Source organism: Aptenodytes forsteri, unplaced genomic scaffold, assembly GCF_000699145.1.
Source record: "Aptenodytes forsteri isolate BGI_AS27 unplaced genomic scaffold, ASM69914v1 Scaffold188, whole genome shotgun sequence".
NCBI lineage: Eukaryota > Metazoa > Chordata > Aves > Sphenisciformes > Spheniscidae > Aptenodytes > Aptenodytes forsteri.
In genome coordinates, this window is record NW_008794371.1 from 1,367,779 (window position 1) to 1,382,766 (window position 14,988).

General features: G+C 39.5%; 1 protein-coding gene across 1 annotated transcript in view; it reads right to left on the minus strand.

Moving 5' to 3' along the window:
* Positions 1–3,830: 3,830 nt before the first annotated feature.
* CRCP (CGRP receptor component) overlaps positions 3,831–14,988 on the minus strand; it is a 33,286-nt gene continuing 22,128 nt past the window's right edge. The window contains exons 5-6 of the mRNA XM_009287646.2: positions 13,512–13,569; positions 3,831–5,085 (exon numbers count right to left, since the gene is read on the minus strand). Of these exons, the coding sequence (XP_009285921.1) occupies positions 4,942–5,085; positions 13,512–13,569 (202 nt within the window). The 3' untranslated portion in view covers positions 3,831–4,941. The remainder of the gene's footprint in view (positions 5,086–13,511; positions 13,570–14,988) is intronic.

Sequence of the window (14,988 nt, forward strand, 5' to 3'; positions counted from 1 at the left end):
GAAAAGGCTGGTTATGGGTAGCGGATGGAAAATGAAGAAAGAAAAGTGGGAAAAGCCCCGTCTTGGCCAGGCCGAGGTACACACAGGATCCCCCGACTCCCCTTCCCCCTGCCAAAGCCCAAAGCGTTTCAGAAGACACTCGAACAATAGTAGCTCCCAGCTGAGACCGATGCTTTCGAAGCCTGTGTCCAAACACAGGGAAGCGGATTTTATGCCTAGGAAGCGAAGCATTTTCTGGGATACAGAACGCGCTGTTCGCACGTTGCCATGGCAAAGAGCTGCCACCCCAGGGAGGCAGAGGCAATAAGAAGTTTAGTCATAGAAAATGCAATACAGAAAAACTTGTGCATTTCAAAATTGGGATGCAGAATAATCCCAGTTTGGGCTGGGTTAATTCACCCGTGGCTTGACTCGGAGGGGCCGAGCACAGCCAGCACGAATGAATGAACGGTTCTGTATTTCGGGCCAAACTTAAGGCAGTGGAGAGGCACTATGGATTAATTTGGCCCGTGGAGTAACATTAAGCAAAACTCAAGAGAAAACTGTGATTAAGATCACACGGAAACACCATCTTATCCCAGCAGCATCCTGGGAAACATCCTTCATACCAGAGGAGCCTCTTTTGGAACACGCTCAACTCACTGTCGTAGCTGCAATCTGCAGGACACGCTGCTAATGCAGAGCAACTTCAGCAAACTCCAATTTCAGGCTCAAGCAACTGATGAAACCGCAGGCACAACAAAATCCTGCTGCAATCCTTGCAAGACTGTCCCCTTCTCTCTTTGTCAACATCCCAGAAATAAAGTATTTGCACTGTGCCAGAGCCTCAAGCACCCACCTGCAAAGGTGGCAGAGGGGCCACGCTGCACCAGGCATGGACGGAAAGGGGGACAAGGGAGAAACCCCCAATCCGCTGCGTCTCAGCTCTTAACGAGAGCAGCCTTTGCCTCTGCGCTGAGCGAGCAAACAAAAACATCCCAAGTCCATAGCGGGAGGAAGGGGAAGCAGACTGACAGAAACATTGAGGTTGGACAGGAGCTCTGGAGATCACCTAGTGCAACACCCCCCCCCTCTCAAGCAGGGTCAATCAGGTCTTCCCCCTTCAACTATCAGTTGGGAGAAACACATATTTCCAACGGGATGAAGAGCAAAGTACGAATTAGGCAGCCTACAGCTCACCGCACTCCCTCTGAGCAGCCTCCAAGACAGCTCTGGGACCAGCAGGAATTTGCTCCAGGGCACATGCTGACTTCAGTCTGCAACAACTCAGCTGCGTTCTACTTAAATTTCTCAACCTTATTTCTTCTGAGGTATGACAGTTTCAAAAATATGTCCAGTTCGATTATTCTTTATGCGTCAGGGGTCTGCTAGGATTACAGCAGCTGCAGACATCCACCCCTGACGCCGTATCGTGATGTGGCTGGTTAATTATTTTAGGGCATGATTCTCAACCGGTGTAAATCAGCCTGGTTTGGTTGACTTCAAAAGCAATAGCTTGTCTATGACCAGTAGAGATTTTAGTAAGTAAGAAGTTATGTACAGGACTGTTAATGACGGGACCTTTTTTAAAACATTTGTATAAACACTTTTAAACTTCAAGACGCTCCGTAGACATTATTTAACTCTTCTGCACACGGACGCATTAGGTTTGAACGCCATTTCCATGTACTACTTCAGTGTTGTTTAAAGACATGCTTCAGAAGAAAACCAAAACTCCAAACTTCTGGAGTTTTTGGTTTGCTTTTTCTAATGAAGACTACACACCTTTATCTAGTGAATACACCACACAAATACAAACAAAACACATTTTGCTCCCCGTAAGAAAAAGAGAGCTTGCCAAATTCTGCATTTCAGTGGTGGGCAACGGCCTTACACACAGCCCTGCCACAGCATGACCGCCACCAAAGCTGCTCAGCTCATCGGTAGGGATTTCCTGTATCTTCTACAAAATCCCCTGCAGACATCTCTGTTTCCAGCATATCTATTTCCCTTTCCCAGCACCAGAGCACAGCCAGGTAGGAGTGGCAGCTCCTTCTCCTCCCATAAAACAAAGCTTCTTGCTAACAAAACTTCTCCAGCGAGGACTGCCAAACAATCCTAAAGAAAGCTGGCCTTCTTGGGCTTGAATTTATGAAAAGAGAAGCCCCAGGTACTTTAAAGTATCAAAACAGCAGAGGAATTCTGGCAGCTCGTTCCCCCTTTCTCCCAGAGCAGCGACGAGAGCACAAGAGCTGCCATAAGCAGAGCTATCAATCTGCCAAGACCCCAACGCGCGATACAGAATAAAAGCGAGGAGCACGCAAGAAATGAGAAAGCTGTAAATAATATGCATATATAAATATTCAGAAAGTGTCGAGTAGTCTGCTTTTTTCTTCTCAAAATTACGGACCAAGCTTTTAAGTGCCCAATACGCACATACTTTTTCTTGTACACGACACATCAGAGGGCCACTCTCTTCAAGCCGTCTTGTCTCCTTCAAAAGAACTAGCAGAGTACATTCATTGTGTTAGGTAACTGATTAGTTAAGAAAACAAAATGCAGCCTTGGGAGACAGGCAGATCTTTTCGGTAATATATAGGACACCGGAAAAATGGTATCACATAAGCAAGATGACATTTGCTTTCCATAAATCATTTCTGAGTCTCAGGTTTCCAAAGAACACACCTGAGAGTAAACACCACGACGCGAAACCTGCTCTCAGAGCCAGAGTAATTCCTCACCTGCACTTACACGGGCAGAGAGCACAGACAGTAGATTTATAAAAGATTTATTGATGTAATGCAGATGTCAAAATCCCAGATCCCTTCAAATGTTACCCAGCATTGCATTTTCCGGGAAATTATAGTTTACGTATGTTAATTGAGACTGAACTAGCTAACCATGCATTTGCACAAGCTTAATATATGTATCCATCTGGAATTGATTTTGATAAAAAGGTTAAATACAATAGCAAGCGAATGGGTTCTTGTACCTTGTACAATACACATACCACAGAAGACAACATGGATGCTGGCAAAAATCCGTTACGATAACAAATCAGCAATTCCCAAGGCGGAACATCCAACTTCAGATATCTGTTAAAATATTCTTGCTGGCTAAAGATACCTGCGATCTGCTTCCATCTGCTTTTCATAAGTTTAGAACATGTTTCAATAACTTAATTTTAGAAAAGGAAGACAGATAAAAATGTAAACAGTTGCAGCCCAAGGCCACAGGATGTCAAACACCACCAGTGACTGCTAAGAGTAAAAATGCTAATTTTAAAATTAATGTCACATCATTCTGTGATATGATCTACTCATCTCTGTTGTTTTGTTGCCCATTTAGAGAGAAAATATATATTGATGTATGATGAAAACCACCAAGGACTTTCCCTCTCTAATACTATACTTACCCAGTCAAAACATACCTTTAGTCTTCAGCCTTGGAATGCATTTAATATAAGATAAATCATGTTTAAGACGTGACAAATATATTTTTTGCTAATTTCCTTTCCTCTCCAAACATCAAAGAAGCTTAAAATACCATGGAAATGCGTATCATAAATCCCCCAGACACTGGAAGTTATCACTCCCTTTCACATAAAACACAACTAAAGCTCATAAAGCGTAAATTCTTTGCATGAAAACACAAAATAAAACCATGACAGAAGGGGGGAGGGAAGACAGACCTTGAATCAGAGTATCTGACATCTTGTCTATAAGCCACAAAATTCCCAGGATGCACTCCAAACTTTATGACAGAAGGGGGGAGGGAAGACAGACCTTGAATCAGAGTATCTGACATCTTGTCTATAAGCCACAAAATTCCCAGGATATACTCCAAACTTTATTTCCTATTTCCAGACATTATAATAATTATAAAAGAATTGCGGCAGTCATAGTATAAAACCAGTGCCATGTGTAACCATGACTTTATGTATATATATGTATATATACAAAAGATTTATTATAATCATCAATGCTTTCAACATTAAATACTTGATCCTGAAATCTTTAATCAGGCAAAAGCTCAGTACACAGAAAATTCTGCTTCAACCAGGACTGATTCTCATTCTTCTAAACCAGATTAGGACTTCACTTCAGTGTTCACTCATTAATTTATTCCACGGTCGACAGCATGTTCACAGGACTGTGACTTGTCTATATATAAATATTGGAACAAACGTTCAAAGGGAAAATAGACACCTCACGCCTAAATGTTCTTCTGTTTGTATTACTAAGAGCCTTAACATTTGAGTCCAGAGCCTCAACTGCTGTAAACTGGTCCAACCCAGCTGATTTCAGCGGCAATATGTTGATTTAGCTGATTGATCTGGATCTCTCTTTTATCAAGTACGGACTGTCAGACATCCTTGAGAACAGTTACCCTACCAACAGATCCTCTCACTTCCATGATACCAACGGCCTACTTGAAATTGTCTGGCCAGATACCAAGCAGTTCTGGTACGTTACCCTGTGTTCTGATCCCTGAGAACAGCCCTTTTCACAAACAGCTCCAAAAGTTGGCTTTGTATTGTAGACCGTATTCTGAAAACCAGTTGGGCAATTCAAAAGCATATGAAAGCAATTATAATTATACTACTGCTGTGATAATTAAAACATTGCCAGCTGTATGTAAGCCTATTCAAATGTACAGCTGTTATATGGGTAATGGAAAAAACACAAAAGCTGCAGATTCTGTGACCCATAATTTCTCAGACTGCTACCTTACAAACTCAGTTGCTGCCATACCCGTTTGTGACAAAATGCCAAAACGAGTGTCCTTTTCCGTGCTTTCTTGTAAACAATTGGTTCCCTCATCACCTCTGAGTAACAAAAACTGTAACATCTTTTACAACGATGTCCAATACAAGATTAAACTGGTATCAAGTAAAAACCAGAAAAATATTAGCTGATTCTCCTCTGCTGAAATTGTTGCCAGATTTGGTCTAGATGCTTCCTACGCTTGGTCACCTTTGTCTTCGGTTGCCATTGCCGAGTCTCTCTGCTGTTCTTCCGGATCCCCTGGAAGAATACTGGTGACTGTCTGGAGAAGTGACTCGATCTGCTCTTCTGTTAGCCTTTCCTCACTTTCTTCTACCATCTGCAGGCCAAAAAACAATCTATTGTTATCATTAAATCCGTACTTCCTTCCTCAGCTCCAAGCAGAAGGACTCAACTAATTGGGAAATACTATTTTCAATGGATGCAAGACATAGTCTGAGCTCATTACAAAAGCATTTTACAAAGTGGAACTCTTACAATATTTAAAAAAAGAAAGAGCTCCATTGTTAACCACGACAATTGGCACTCCATAATGAGACCCTGCTTTCTTTACACGGAAAACAACACACTCAGAGCAGGCTTTCCTCCCTGGTTTCTCCTAAAGCCTCTCAACCTACACATCAGTATCTTGAGCCAGGCTTTTCATTTAGCTCACGCGCAGAGCTACCTTCCAGAGTTATTCTTCTAAGTTCCTGTGCTTTCATGTGAAAACTGAAATGACATAACCTGACAGTGGTTACCTGAGCCTCGGTACCTTATCCAGCACCTAGGCTTATGTAATTAGGCCATAAAAGAAGCCGTCTAATCCTACAGCAGCCATACATTATTGGAATTTACTTAGATTGTGAGATTCCTGAATATAAAAGCATATAAAAGCTCTGAGCAACACAAAACATGCTGTCACGAATCAACAATAAAATTCCGTAAGATTAATTAGGGACCTACTCTCGCTGTGGAGCTGTGGGAACTCTTATATCACTGCTACCAGTAAAAACAACTGCCCTAATTTATATGCAGCTGTTAAAAGGAAAAGCTTGTCAGAGGACTGGAAAAGCAAGCCAAATGAACTCTTCAAACGCAAATGAAACCAATTAGCATTGCGGGGTTTGAGATTTTCTTTTTTATACAAAGTCCTTTAAAATGTCCTTTGAAGAGCGGCGATTTATATTAATTATGGTTCCAAGTCAATGCAGGTTTAATCAGTTGTAGCTATCAATTGTCAGCTATTCAGATGCCTCTTGCCTTCTAAAAAGCAGAGTGGTATATTCAATTAACGGGTTTTTTTTTTTTCCTTCAATGTCCTATGAGCCCTCTTTGCACAATCTGATCATCTTTCATCAGCCATTATCCACAGATCCTTGACGAGAGGAAAGCAAGCATGCTAGAACCCACTCATGTAGCAAAAGGCAGACAGTGAATATCCATTTGCAAATGACTGTTTCTGGGGCCCATACTGATCAAAGGATGAAATTCTCTGTGGAGTGGCTTTCCAACTACGGTTAGTTCAAGAACTACTGTAGGACCCTGGCTTGAAAAACAGCCCTGGCTCTCATTACCGCCAGCTGCTATACTATACACTATGAGTTAAAATATACTAAAAATCCTCCTAATGTTACCCTTCTGTGTAAGCAACTGCTGCAGCTACTGAAGTGGTATCAGACAGTTGCCTGCTAGACTGCATTTCAGAAGTGATCATCTCAGCAGCTTGACCAGCATACCTTGGAGCATCAACATTATACAATAAAGTATGTTACAGTGCGTACATACGCTCTTTTGTTGCCAATACTGCTGACAAAGCCATTACTCTACAGATGACCTACGCGGTTAAGTTTTGTAGAGGATTATCAGCCTGGTTTTTGGACTGGATTATAGTCTTATTAATTACTGTTACATTCAACTTTAAAGGTGACAGCCCCATAGCAGCAGGAACCGTACAGAGAAAAAGCCCACATCCTTTGGACAGGCAATATCACTCAAGGCAGAATGATTTCTCTCTTGGTGGCCAATGTCTCCTGCATTCGTTACCATCCCACTGCTTTCCGATCTTCAGAAAAACAGTACCTTGCCTGGTTTAGATTTGATTTCTTGGGTCACACGAAGTCCGCCCCTCTTCCGCATTTAAATTTTATCCCTCCCTATACATCTCCTTTCCCTTTCTTCTCCAAACACTTTCTCCTAGGTGCTTGCTTCAGGTAGCCAGAGTTAAACACAAGGATTTGATCAGAACTGAAACAGATAATAGAAAGTTATTTCTAGATCAGCATCGACTCTTCTCCACTTCTGCATTTAAGGCAGAATACACTTACCCGAGTGTCTAATCACTGCTTCTTACGTGCCCCTGAGTGCCAAATGAGCAATGCCCCAACTCCCAATATGAACAATCATGTTGATGTCGTTTGTACTGGCTGAAGACGGAAGCCTGAGAGATTGACAAACTGCAGATACAACTCGGGACATTGGCAGATGAGCTCTGATGATTGCTCTGGCAGTTTAAGAAATCACACTTTACCAGAAAGTTGATGAAAGAAAATAGTCTCTCATGTTTCAGATGCTTTGGTGCTGTAACTGATGTCTCACTAAACCGTTGAGAAAAGCATCTTTAAAAAAGATGCTGGATACTGCACTACGAAGCGGGTAAAGTAGCTCCAAATTTCCTTCTGTTGACAGATCTGTCGTCTCTGCCAGAGGGAAGTGGTAATTCCTTAAACTGTGTAGCAAATTCATCAACGGCTCACCTCTCGGTGCCTCCGAGCTGTGCATCCTCACTGCCAGCTCTCACACCAGAAATTACCGATAGACAAAAATCTACATTTGGCAGGATGGACAGCTTATTATTCAAGTTGATGCTTCAGCGCTATTTTGCTGTGATACTATTCAAGAATTCAAAGGATCAAAAGCATAAGCTATAAAAATCAATTTTTTTCACTCTTCAGGGAAACAGCCTGAGCAGCGGCATACGAAAACATAAGCAATTAGGAAGCAGCAAAGCAGCACGCCAAAAGAAAAAAATCAAAAATTAAGCACAGAGAGCATGTAGATAAAGAGACAAATGAAACTGTCCTAAAGGAAAACAGATATCAAGGGAAACAGAAGGTCACTCAGAGGCTTATTCTAGATTCAACAGATGTTTGCACAGTCTTCTGATTTACAACTGTAAGACAAAATACCTTTGCTACTGATCGTACTAGGCAATAATGTTATGATGCTCAGAAGAGAAATTACGCGTAAGAAAAAGCCTAAGAGGCAAAAAGAAACAACTGTATTCAAGTACCTACTTTTCCAGCAAGAATTTTACCAATATATGAAAAAATATCTATCAAAAAGCCTTGCTAACCTCTAGCTTGCAATTGGGCTGAAACTGCTCAAGCAACAGATTCAAACCATAAGCAGTCAGGAATGCAAAGTTTATACTAAGGAAAACAAAAATGCAAATGTTTTTAATAAGCGTATGACATAAGGTGTTTATGTTGGCAGTGCCACACAAGCCAAATGGAAATAGATTATCCTCCCAGATGATGCCATGTGCAAAGCGTAGGGTATCATCAACCAGAGCTCCGGTGAACTGTGTATTTTCAATATTCAGGGGTTTGCGCAAGTAACAGAATTGGACAATATCACAGTATCACAATTTACAGATAAAAAGCACCCTGATGTGCAGCAAGACAAGCATGTCTCCTTCTCAGGGCTGAGAGCAAGGATTTTCTTGAAATGAACACAGAGAAAGTCAGTAAGTCATATCAGCTATGCTGCTTCTTGTAATAAATAATTCCCAAGCTGTTACTGCTTTTCACCATTCAAGTCTATACTATCGCAAAATAACTACGGTGTTTTTGTAGCAAATGTTGTAGCATATCAATGTCATTCATACATATACACAGCATGTATTTCCTATGAAACGCAACTAGGGGGTCAAGATCAGCTCTGTCAAGTCAGGCTTTAATAACAACTTCTATTTCACTCAAACTAGTAACAGTTAGCTATTAAACTCTCATTGCAATATATTCATACAGTAAGCATTTTTCACTTTTCATTTCCCCCCCAGCTAATGCTCTAAAGAATATAATCTACAAGATGACCAAAGAAGAAATCAAGGAAGGAAGAAGGAAAACTTTATTTGGTAACTTAATTGGCATAAAATTCTTACAGCTAATAAAAAGGAGGCATGTTCCCCCTGCAGCTAGTATATACTTTTCAATCCTGAGTACCTAGAGTTGCTTCTTTCTTTATTGATAAATGTATTAATAAAACCAGCCAGATCTTCAGAACTGTGGAATATATACAAATTATTCAGAAGGCAGCTGAAGCCACTGTACTGCTCACCTTTGAGAGCGATGCTACCTTTATTTAGAAGTCTAATAACCAATTTTTCACCTGCTTAAGCACCTTGTACCTACAACTGTTAAGCCACAGCTTATGTATTAACTTAATTTCCAGTACTCAAGAGGTCCAACTAACTTAACTAGACTTTAAGCTTAAAATTAGGCAAACATTTACTAAATGGAGAGTACATCAAGAAAAGGATGCCAATTCTGTTCTGCCTCTCCAGATCCATCTATGCATGGACTTTCCAACACAGCAAAATGAAACATGCATCCAACATCCATCACTGAATCTTGCTACAAGAGAAGGAAAAGACAAATCGCTCGTCATCTGCAGAATTAAACACTGGCAGATGCCTTGCTCAGTAACGTAACCGCTACTGGGAACCAGAACTGTGCTTATTAAACAAATGTGTATGTGGAATATTTTACTACCACGCAGCCTTTCCCAGCTGCACATTTTAACAGTAGCTTTTTTTAATTGAGCACTACGTATGAATTTCTCAGAGGAACAAAACAACCATAATTACCAAATCAGAATGTAATAATAGAATTACATTAAGCAATAAGTCACATGAAAACCTGCTGATAAATTCTCATGGCAGAAAGTCATTTTCAGAAGCTTTTATTTATTGAGAAGGTAAATCAGAAAATAACAGCTAGCCTGACTATCAAGATAATTTCAAAGATTAAAGTGTTTATTCATAAAATAAATGTGCAAATCTGTGTGTTCATAGTGCCATGTTCACGTGTAAGCACAAAATATGAACACAGACGTATATATACACACATGCATACTTGTCTATTTTTTTTAATTCGGTGAAACAAGGACAAACATTTTAGGAACATGCTTTCCCTAATTATAACCATACTGTATCTTTTCTGCTTACCCAAGTAAAAGCAAAGTATAAGAGACTTCATCATCCGCACTGTGCTTCTTTTAAGCTTTCAATGATAATGGTTATTTCATTTAGCCTCCTGAGATACGGCAATACACTGCAAATGTCGAAGAATAACTAAAGCCTCACCGAAGAACCCTAAAAAGTTCTGAAAGAACTGAGAAACTGTCTCAAGGGTAAGTAATAACCTCAGCATGACAGAACAGAACAATCTATGGGTTAAAAGCTATTGTTTATTTGAATAATAAGCTATGAATTCTATTTAAAAAATAATCACTAAATTACAGTAAAAAAGGAAATAGGGGTTCTGATCACTTCCAAAGCTATCAAGCACATAATTTAACTCCAGTGTAGGAGGTACATATTTTATGAGAAAATGACTGCTATTTCCTCCTTTGAGCAGTAATTTGAAATTGTTCAGCACCAACATGCTAATAGAAAAAAAGCACAAAAAAAAGAAATAGAGTAAAAGACTGAATAATTGGATTAATGTCCCTCAGAGATAATTAACCAAGTATGCAAAGTGGGTAGCAAAATATATTATTGAGAAAATAAAATGTTTAAATCCTCTAACATCTTCCATTTTCCAGAAGATTACTTCACATTATTATTTTCTATTCAACAGTGAAAGACAATCTGCCAGGCTGGTTATGCAGAGCACGTATCACGAGGTACAAAGCTCTCCGAGATGGAAATCTAGTTTTAAAAAGCACAGAATTAAAATCTACTTTTCCATTCAGAAAGAAGAATGTGGAGCAATTTGTTAATTAGAAAAGATGATGCTTAATCTTCAAGCCCATCACGGTTCAGCATTAAGTAAAGCTGGACCACTGTCATGGTTAGATCAACACCACTGTCTTTTTTTTCCTCCTTTGTGAATCACTGAGCCAGGAACAACATATGTTAAAGATTAAACAGGAGGTCAAGATAGCTGCAATGTGTACAGTGTTTTACCCTGTGCGATATGAATTAGAATTTCATGCTCCTTTTGTTGCTATTGTTGTTTGAAAATAAATCCTGGCACACAGTCCGGAAAAGACAAATATGAACAATACAGCAATTTATGCATAAAGACTTACAAAAGAACATGAGATCAAAAGATCACAACATAAATTTGCTTTTTAGCTTAACTATAATTTTACCAAAACTGATTTATTGTTTGCATACAACTAAGGGAATTTTATAGAGGGAAAGTAAAAAACCAAAAAGCTGGAAAGGCAAAAAAGCAACAAGCAGTAGTAAATATAACTATCCTCTCACATCAGCTATTAAAACCCTATCAGGTAAATTTGACTCCATTCCATGGACAGGCAGCACTGAATAAAAGTTTGAGACATCAAAACTATTCGAGCAAGTGAGAGACAGAGATATGGCTTGTTTGGCATTTTGTTTAAAGCTGGCTTTTTAAAAAATAAGATTTGCCTACATTATATGAAGTGGTCAGAAGTCGTCATCATCATTTATTTCTGATTTCAACTCCAGGAGTGACTCAAAGCTTTTGAGTAGCAGGGACAAGTTCAATGAAAAGAGAATCAAGGCAATTTTAGACCTAGTATTCACTTCTCTGTAGGTTGTCTCTCGTCCATCGACTGCAGTGAATTGATTTGCCTGCATGAAATCTGCGTATGGCTAATATTCTCCCTACCAACATCAAAGAAGAAAACGCTGGTAGCCTCCACGGCTCTGCGTTATTTTCTACTCAAAGATGCTCAGAGAAGAGACAGGTTTTCTGTGTTCAAAGACGTTGCACTGCTACAATCTCCTTCCCCCGTCCTCACCAGAAACCAAAATGATTCAAGACAGCAATTGAACAGCAAAATAATTTCCTTGCTATTGCTCCTAGTCTCTGTATTTCACTAACAAAAATGGCCTGCAGTTTCCTAGCAGTTATTGAGCTCAAAAGACTTTGATGTGCTTTGATGAAAGAGTAAGTGTACTGCAGTTTCGGGGAGACTTAACACAGCGATAACAATCCAGTCAACCTAGTTTACTGTAATACTGGTTTTGGAGAAACTTGTCCTGGGAATTACAGGGGTATCGCAATGGAACAAAAGTAACTGCATCCCCAATACTTCCATGACAATACAAATTCAGACTAGTCCCCAAACGTATGAATATTACATTTTTCACAAGTTGCTTTTGATCATTAGAGAAAGGTTACGTATCAATAATGGGCTGACACTGAACGCAAATCTCGTGTCTGTATTCTGTAAGTTTTAGCAATGAGTTTTATCTAACTTTGACATTACAGACCTTGGAATATCTAAAGTACGACACTCTACAGAAACCAGACTTCTAATATAAAAGCCCGAATTTCTTATACTTGCCTCCTGGACTTCAAACATGACACAGGAGCAAAACTCTTTTCAATATTTTATGGATGGATAAGATAATGAGGAACTAGGTAGGATAATGAGGGAAGGAGGGAAAAGACAGACAAAACCACAGTCACCTGAAAGCAGCAAAAGATTATTGCATTTAAAGAAGAAAAGGGGAAAAAAGACAGTATACAGCCTATATGGGAACATAATAAATCTGTGTCTAAGCACATGAAGCTAACAAAGGATGAGACAGGCTCTACATCACCACTTATGACTAACTTCCTAAGCAAAACTCATGAAGCCTTAATGCTCTTGGTTGGGTTGATGACTGACACTGATCTCTTCAATCACAAAACACAGTATCAATTCCTCAGCTAGAAGCATTTTTTTTTTTTATGAGATGCCTTCAGCATTACAGTATCTACTCCTTGGCTACAAAAGAAAAATAGTCCTACTGGTACCTCTTTAATCCTCCTGTTTTTTGCAGCAAAATATGATCCCGTTACTACATAGCTTGGTTTCAGGATAAGATTGTAAACAGATGTTCTTAATGTAAGAGATCTTTATTAAAAGAATACCCTTATTATAATAATCTCTTTATTACCACAGGATTTTGTATTCCTAAGGAGATACTTCAGAGAATATAACCATCTATTTCTATTTAGCGACAACCCCTCCTTGCATCAGAACTATGCTTAACAGATTGTTAATGGCTACTCTCCATCAGAAAGTCTGTTTATATCCATTTCTCATTCTGCACCACTGCTCAAAATTCCCTATCAGTCATTACTCATTCCTTTTTAGCGTGTTTGGTTTTACTATAACATAAAACCCTGCCATCAAAACAATCATGTCATCACAGCTGTCAAAAAGTGCAGTACTTGATTACAGAGCAGCAGCAAAAAGACTCAGGTTAAATATATTCTTACTCACAATACTGTAACTAACCTTTAACGACTGCATTGGGCATTTTCACTATGTGACACTGAAGCAAACAGAGGTGGAGAATCTGTCTGAAAGAAAGATGGGCAGGTCTCTAAGGAGGTCTCAGAGAGGAAGCAGAGTGGATTTGAAACCATGAACGTGAAGATGTGCATAAAGGGATACATTCAATCACTGACCATGAGAAAGTAATTATTCAATTGGTCTTCAAGGTTAAAGCTGCTTTCATTTAAGCTTTGAACACTCAGGAGCATTGTTACTTACCAGCTGTATTTCAACTGCCGTCACAGGCCTGTGGTTAAGCAACTGGAGCTTTTCTGCCCTGTTTAAAAGCAAAGCGTAAACCAATCCGCATTACTATATAATTTGAGAATCCCCTCAAATGACTGGTAAGATGCAAATACATTCCTGATAACTTAGGGATGAAATGCCACTGCCAAGAATAATTCTGACTGGGTTTGCAGTGAGGTTTAATTGCCATGATAATTTGGATATTTTAAATACGGTGCTTTCTTCTGTGTTTAGACATACTGCTGTTGCCACCTCTAGTCTAAGGTGGCAATGCAGAGGCCCTTAGATCATTACTGTACAAGCATTAACATGCACTGTTGCTTTGTTTAACGCTGTACAGAAATGCTAAACAACTTGTCAAAGATCAGACTCTTGCTATGAACACACGACCACAAGAACAGTTATCATACCTAAGAAGTTACAATCCACCAGCCAAATGGCAGTAACTTGTTTATTCTTTTAGCCCACCGCAAATGCAAAGTTTAAAAAAAAAAAAAAATCAGCTTGAAACCACTTGCTCACATGTACTCTCTGCAACCCATATGGTTTAGGCCAATGCATTTTTTCATACATTATTACAATGGGCTGAGGCCATACTTTTACACGTGTACCTCTGGGCAAAAATGTACCTTCATCTCTGTTCCCATGCAAACCTACCTTTCCGCTGTGTTTCTACAACTGTTGGGCACCATGCAGCAAAGCAGGTGGGGACTGAGCTGGACTGTAAAGATAACCTCTTTTTCCTGGGTTATTTTTGACTTGATTCACTGCACAGTCCCACAAAGACTTGTATGATCACAAACAGCAAGGTAGCAAAGATACAGAAAATGCCAAAAAAACCCCTCACCACCCTCAATCAGTGCCTGAGTTGTAAAAGTATGGTCACTTACTGTGGTTTAAAAGACAAGTGATAATTCATTAACTTACAATAATTCAAACACTTCTGATTACCTGTCCGCACTTTAAGGCAGACAGAAGGCAATTCTACGCATTCAGATTTGCAGTCCTGTGCCTTTAGCACCAAAGCACTTCAATCAATATTAGCTTCTTTTGTTTTGACTTTAGGTATGAACCTCGTTGCATCTGTGTTTTTAATAGTCCAATTCCACTATCCTCTGCCTACAAGGGGGAGAAGTCAGTAAAACGTGTCTGACTTTGGCAGTTAAACACAAAACACTTTAATATTCAGAGAGACAGTTTAGCACCACTGAAGCCGGTGGCAAAATTCCTGATACATTCAGACCCATCATTAAGCTCACCCAGCCTCACTGCTTTTCTGGATTCATTTTCACCATACAGCTATTAGCTCTACTTTCTCATCAAGAAATCACGATATCTCACAACTGTCCACTTAAAAGCTTTGATCATTAAATTAGAAAAAAAGGGGTATGAGGGAAAAAATTTCATTGATTTTAAATAAAAGTCTTTTTTTTTTTTTTTTTTTTTTTTT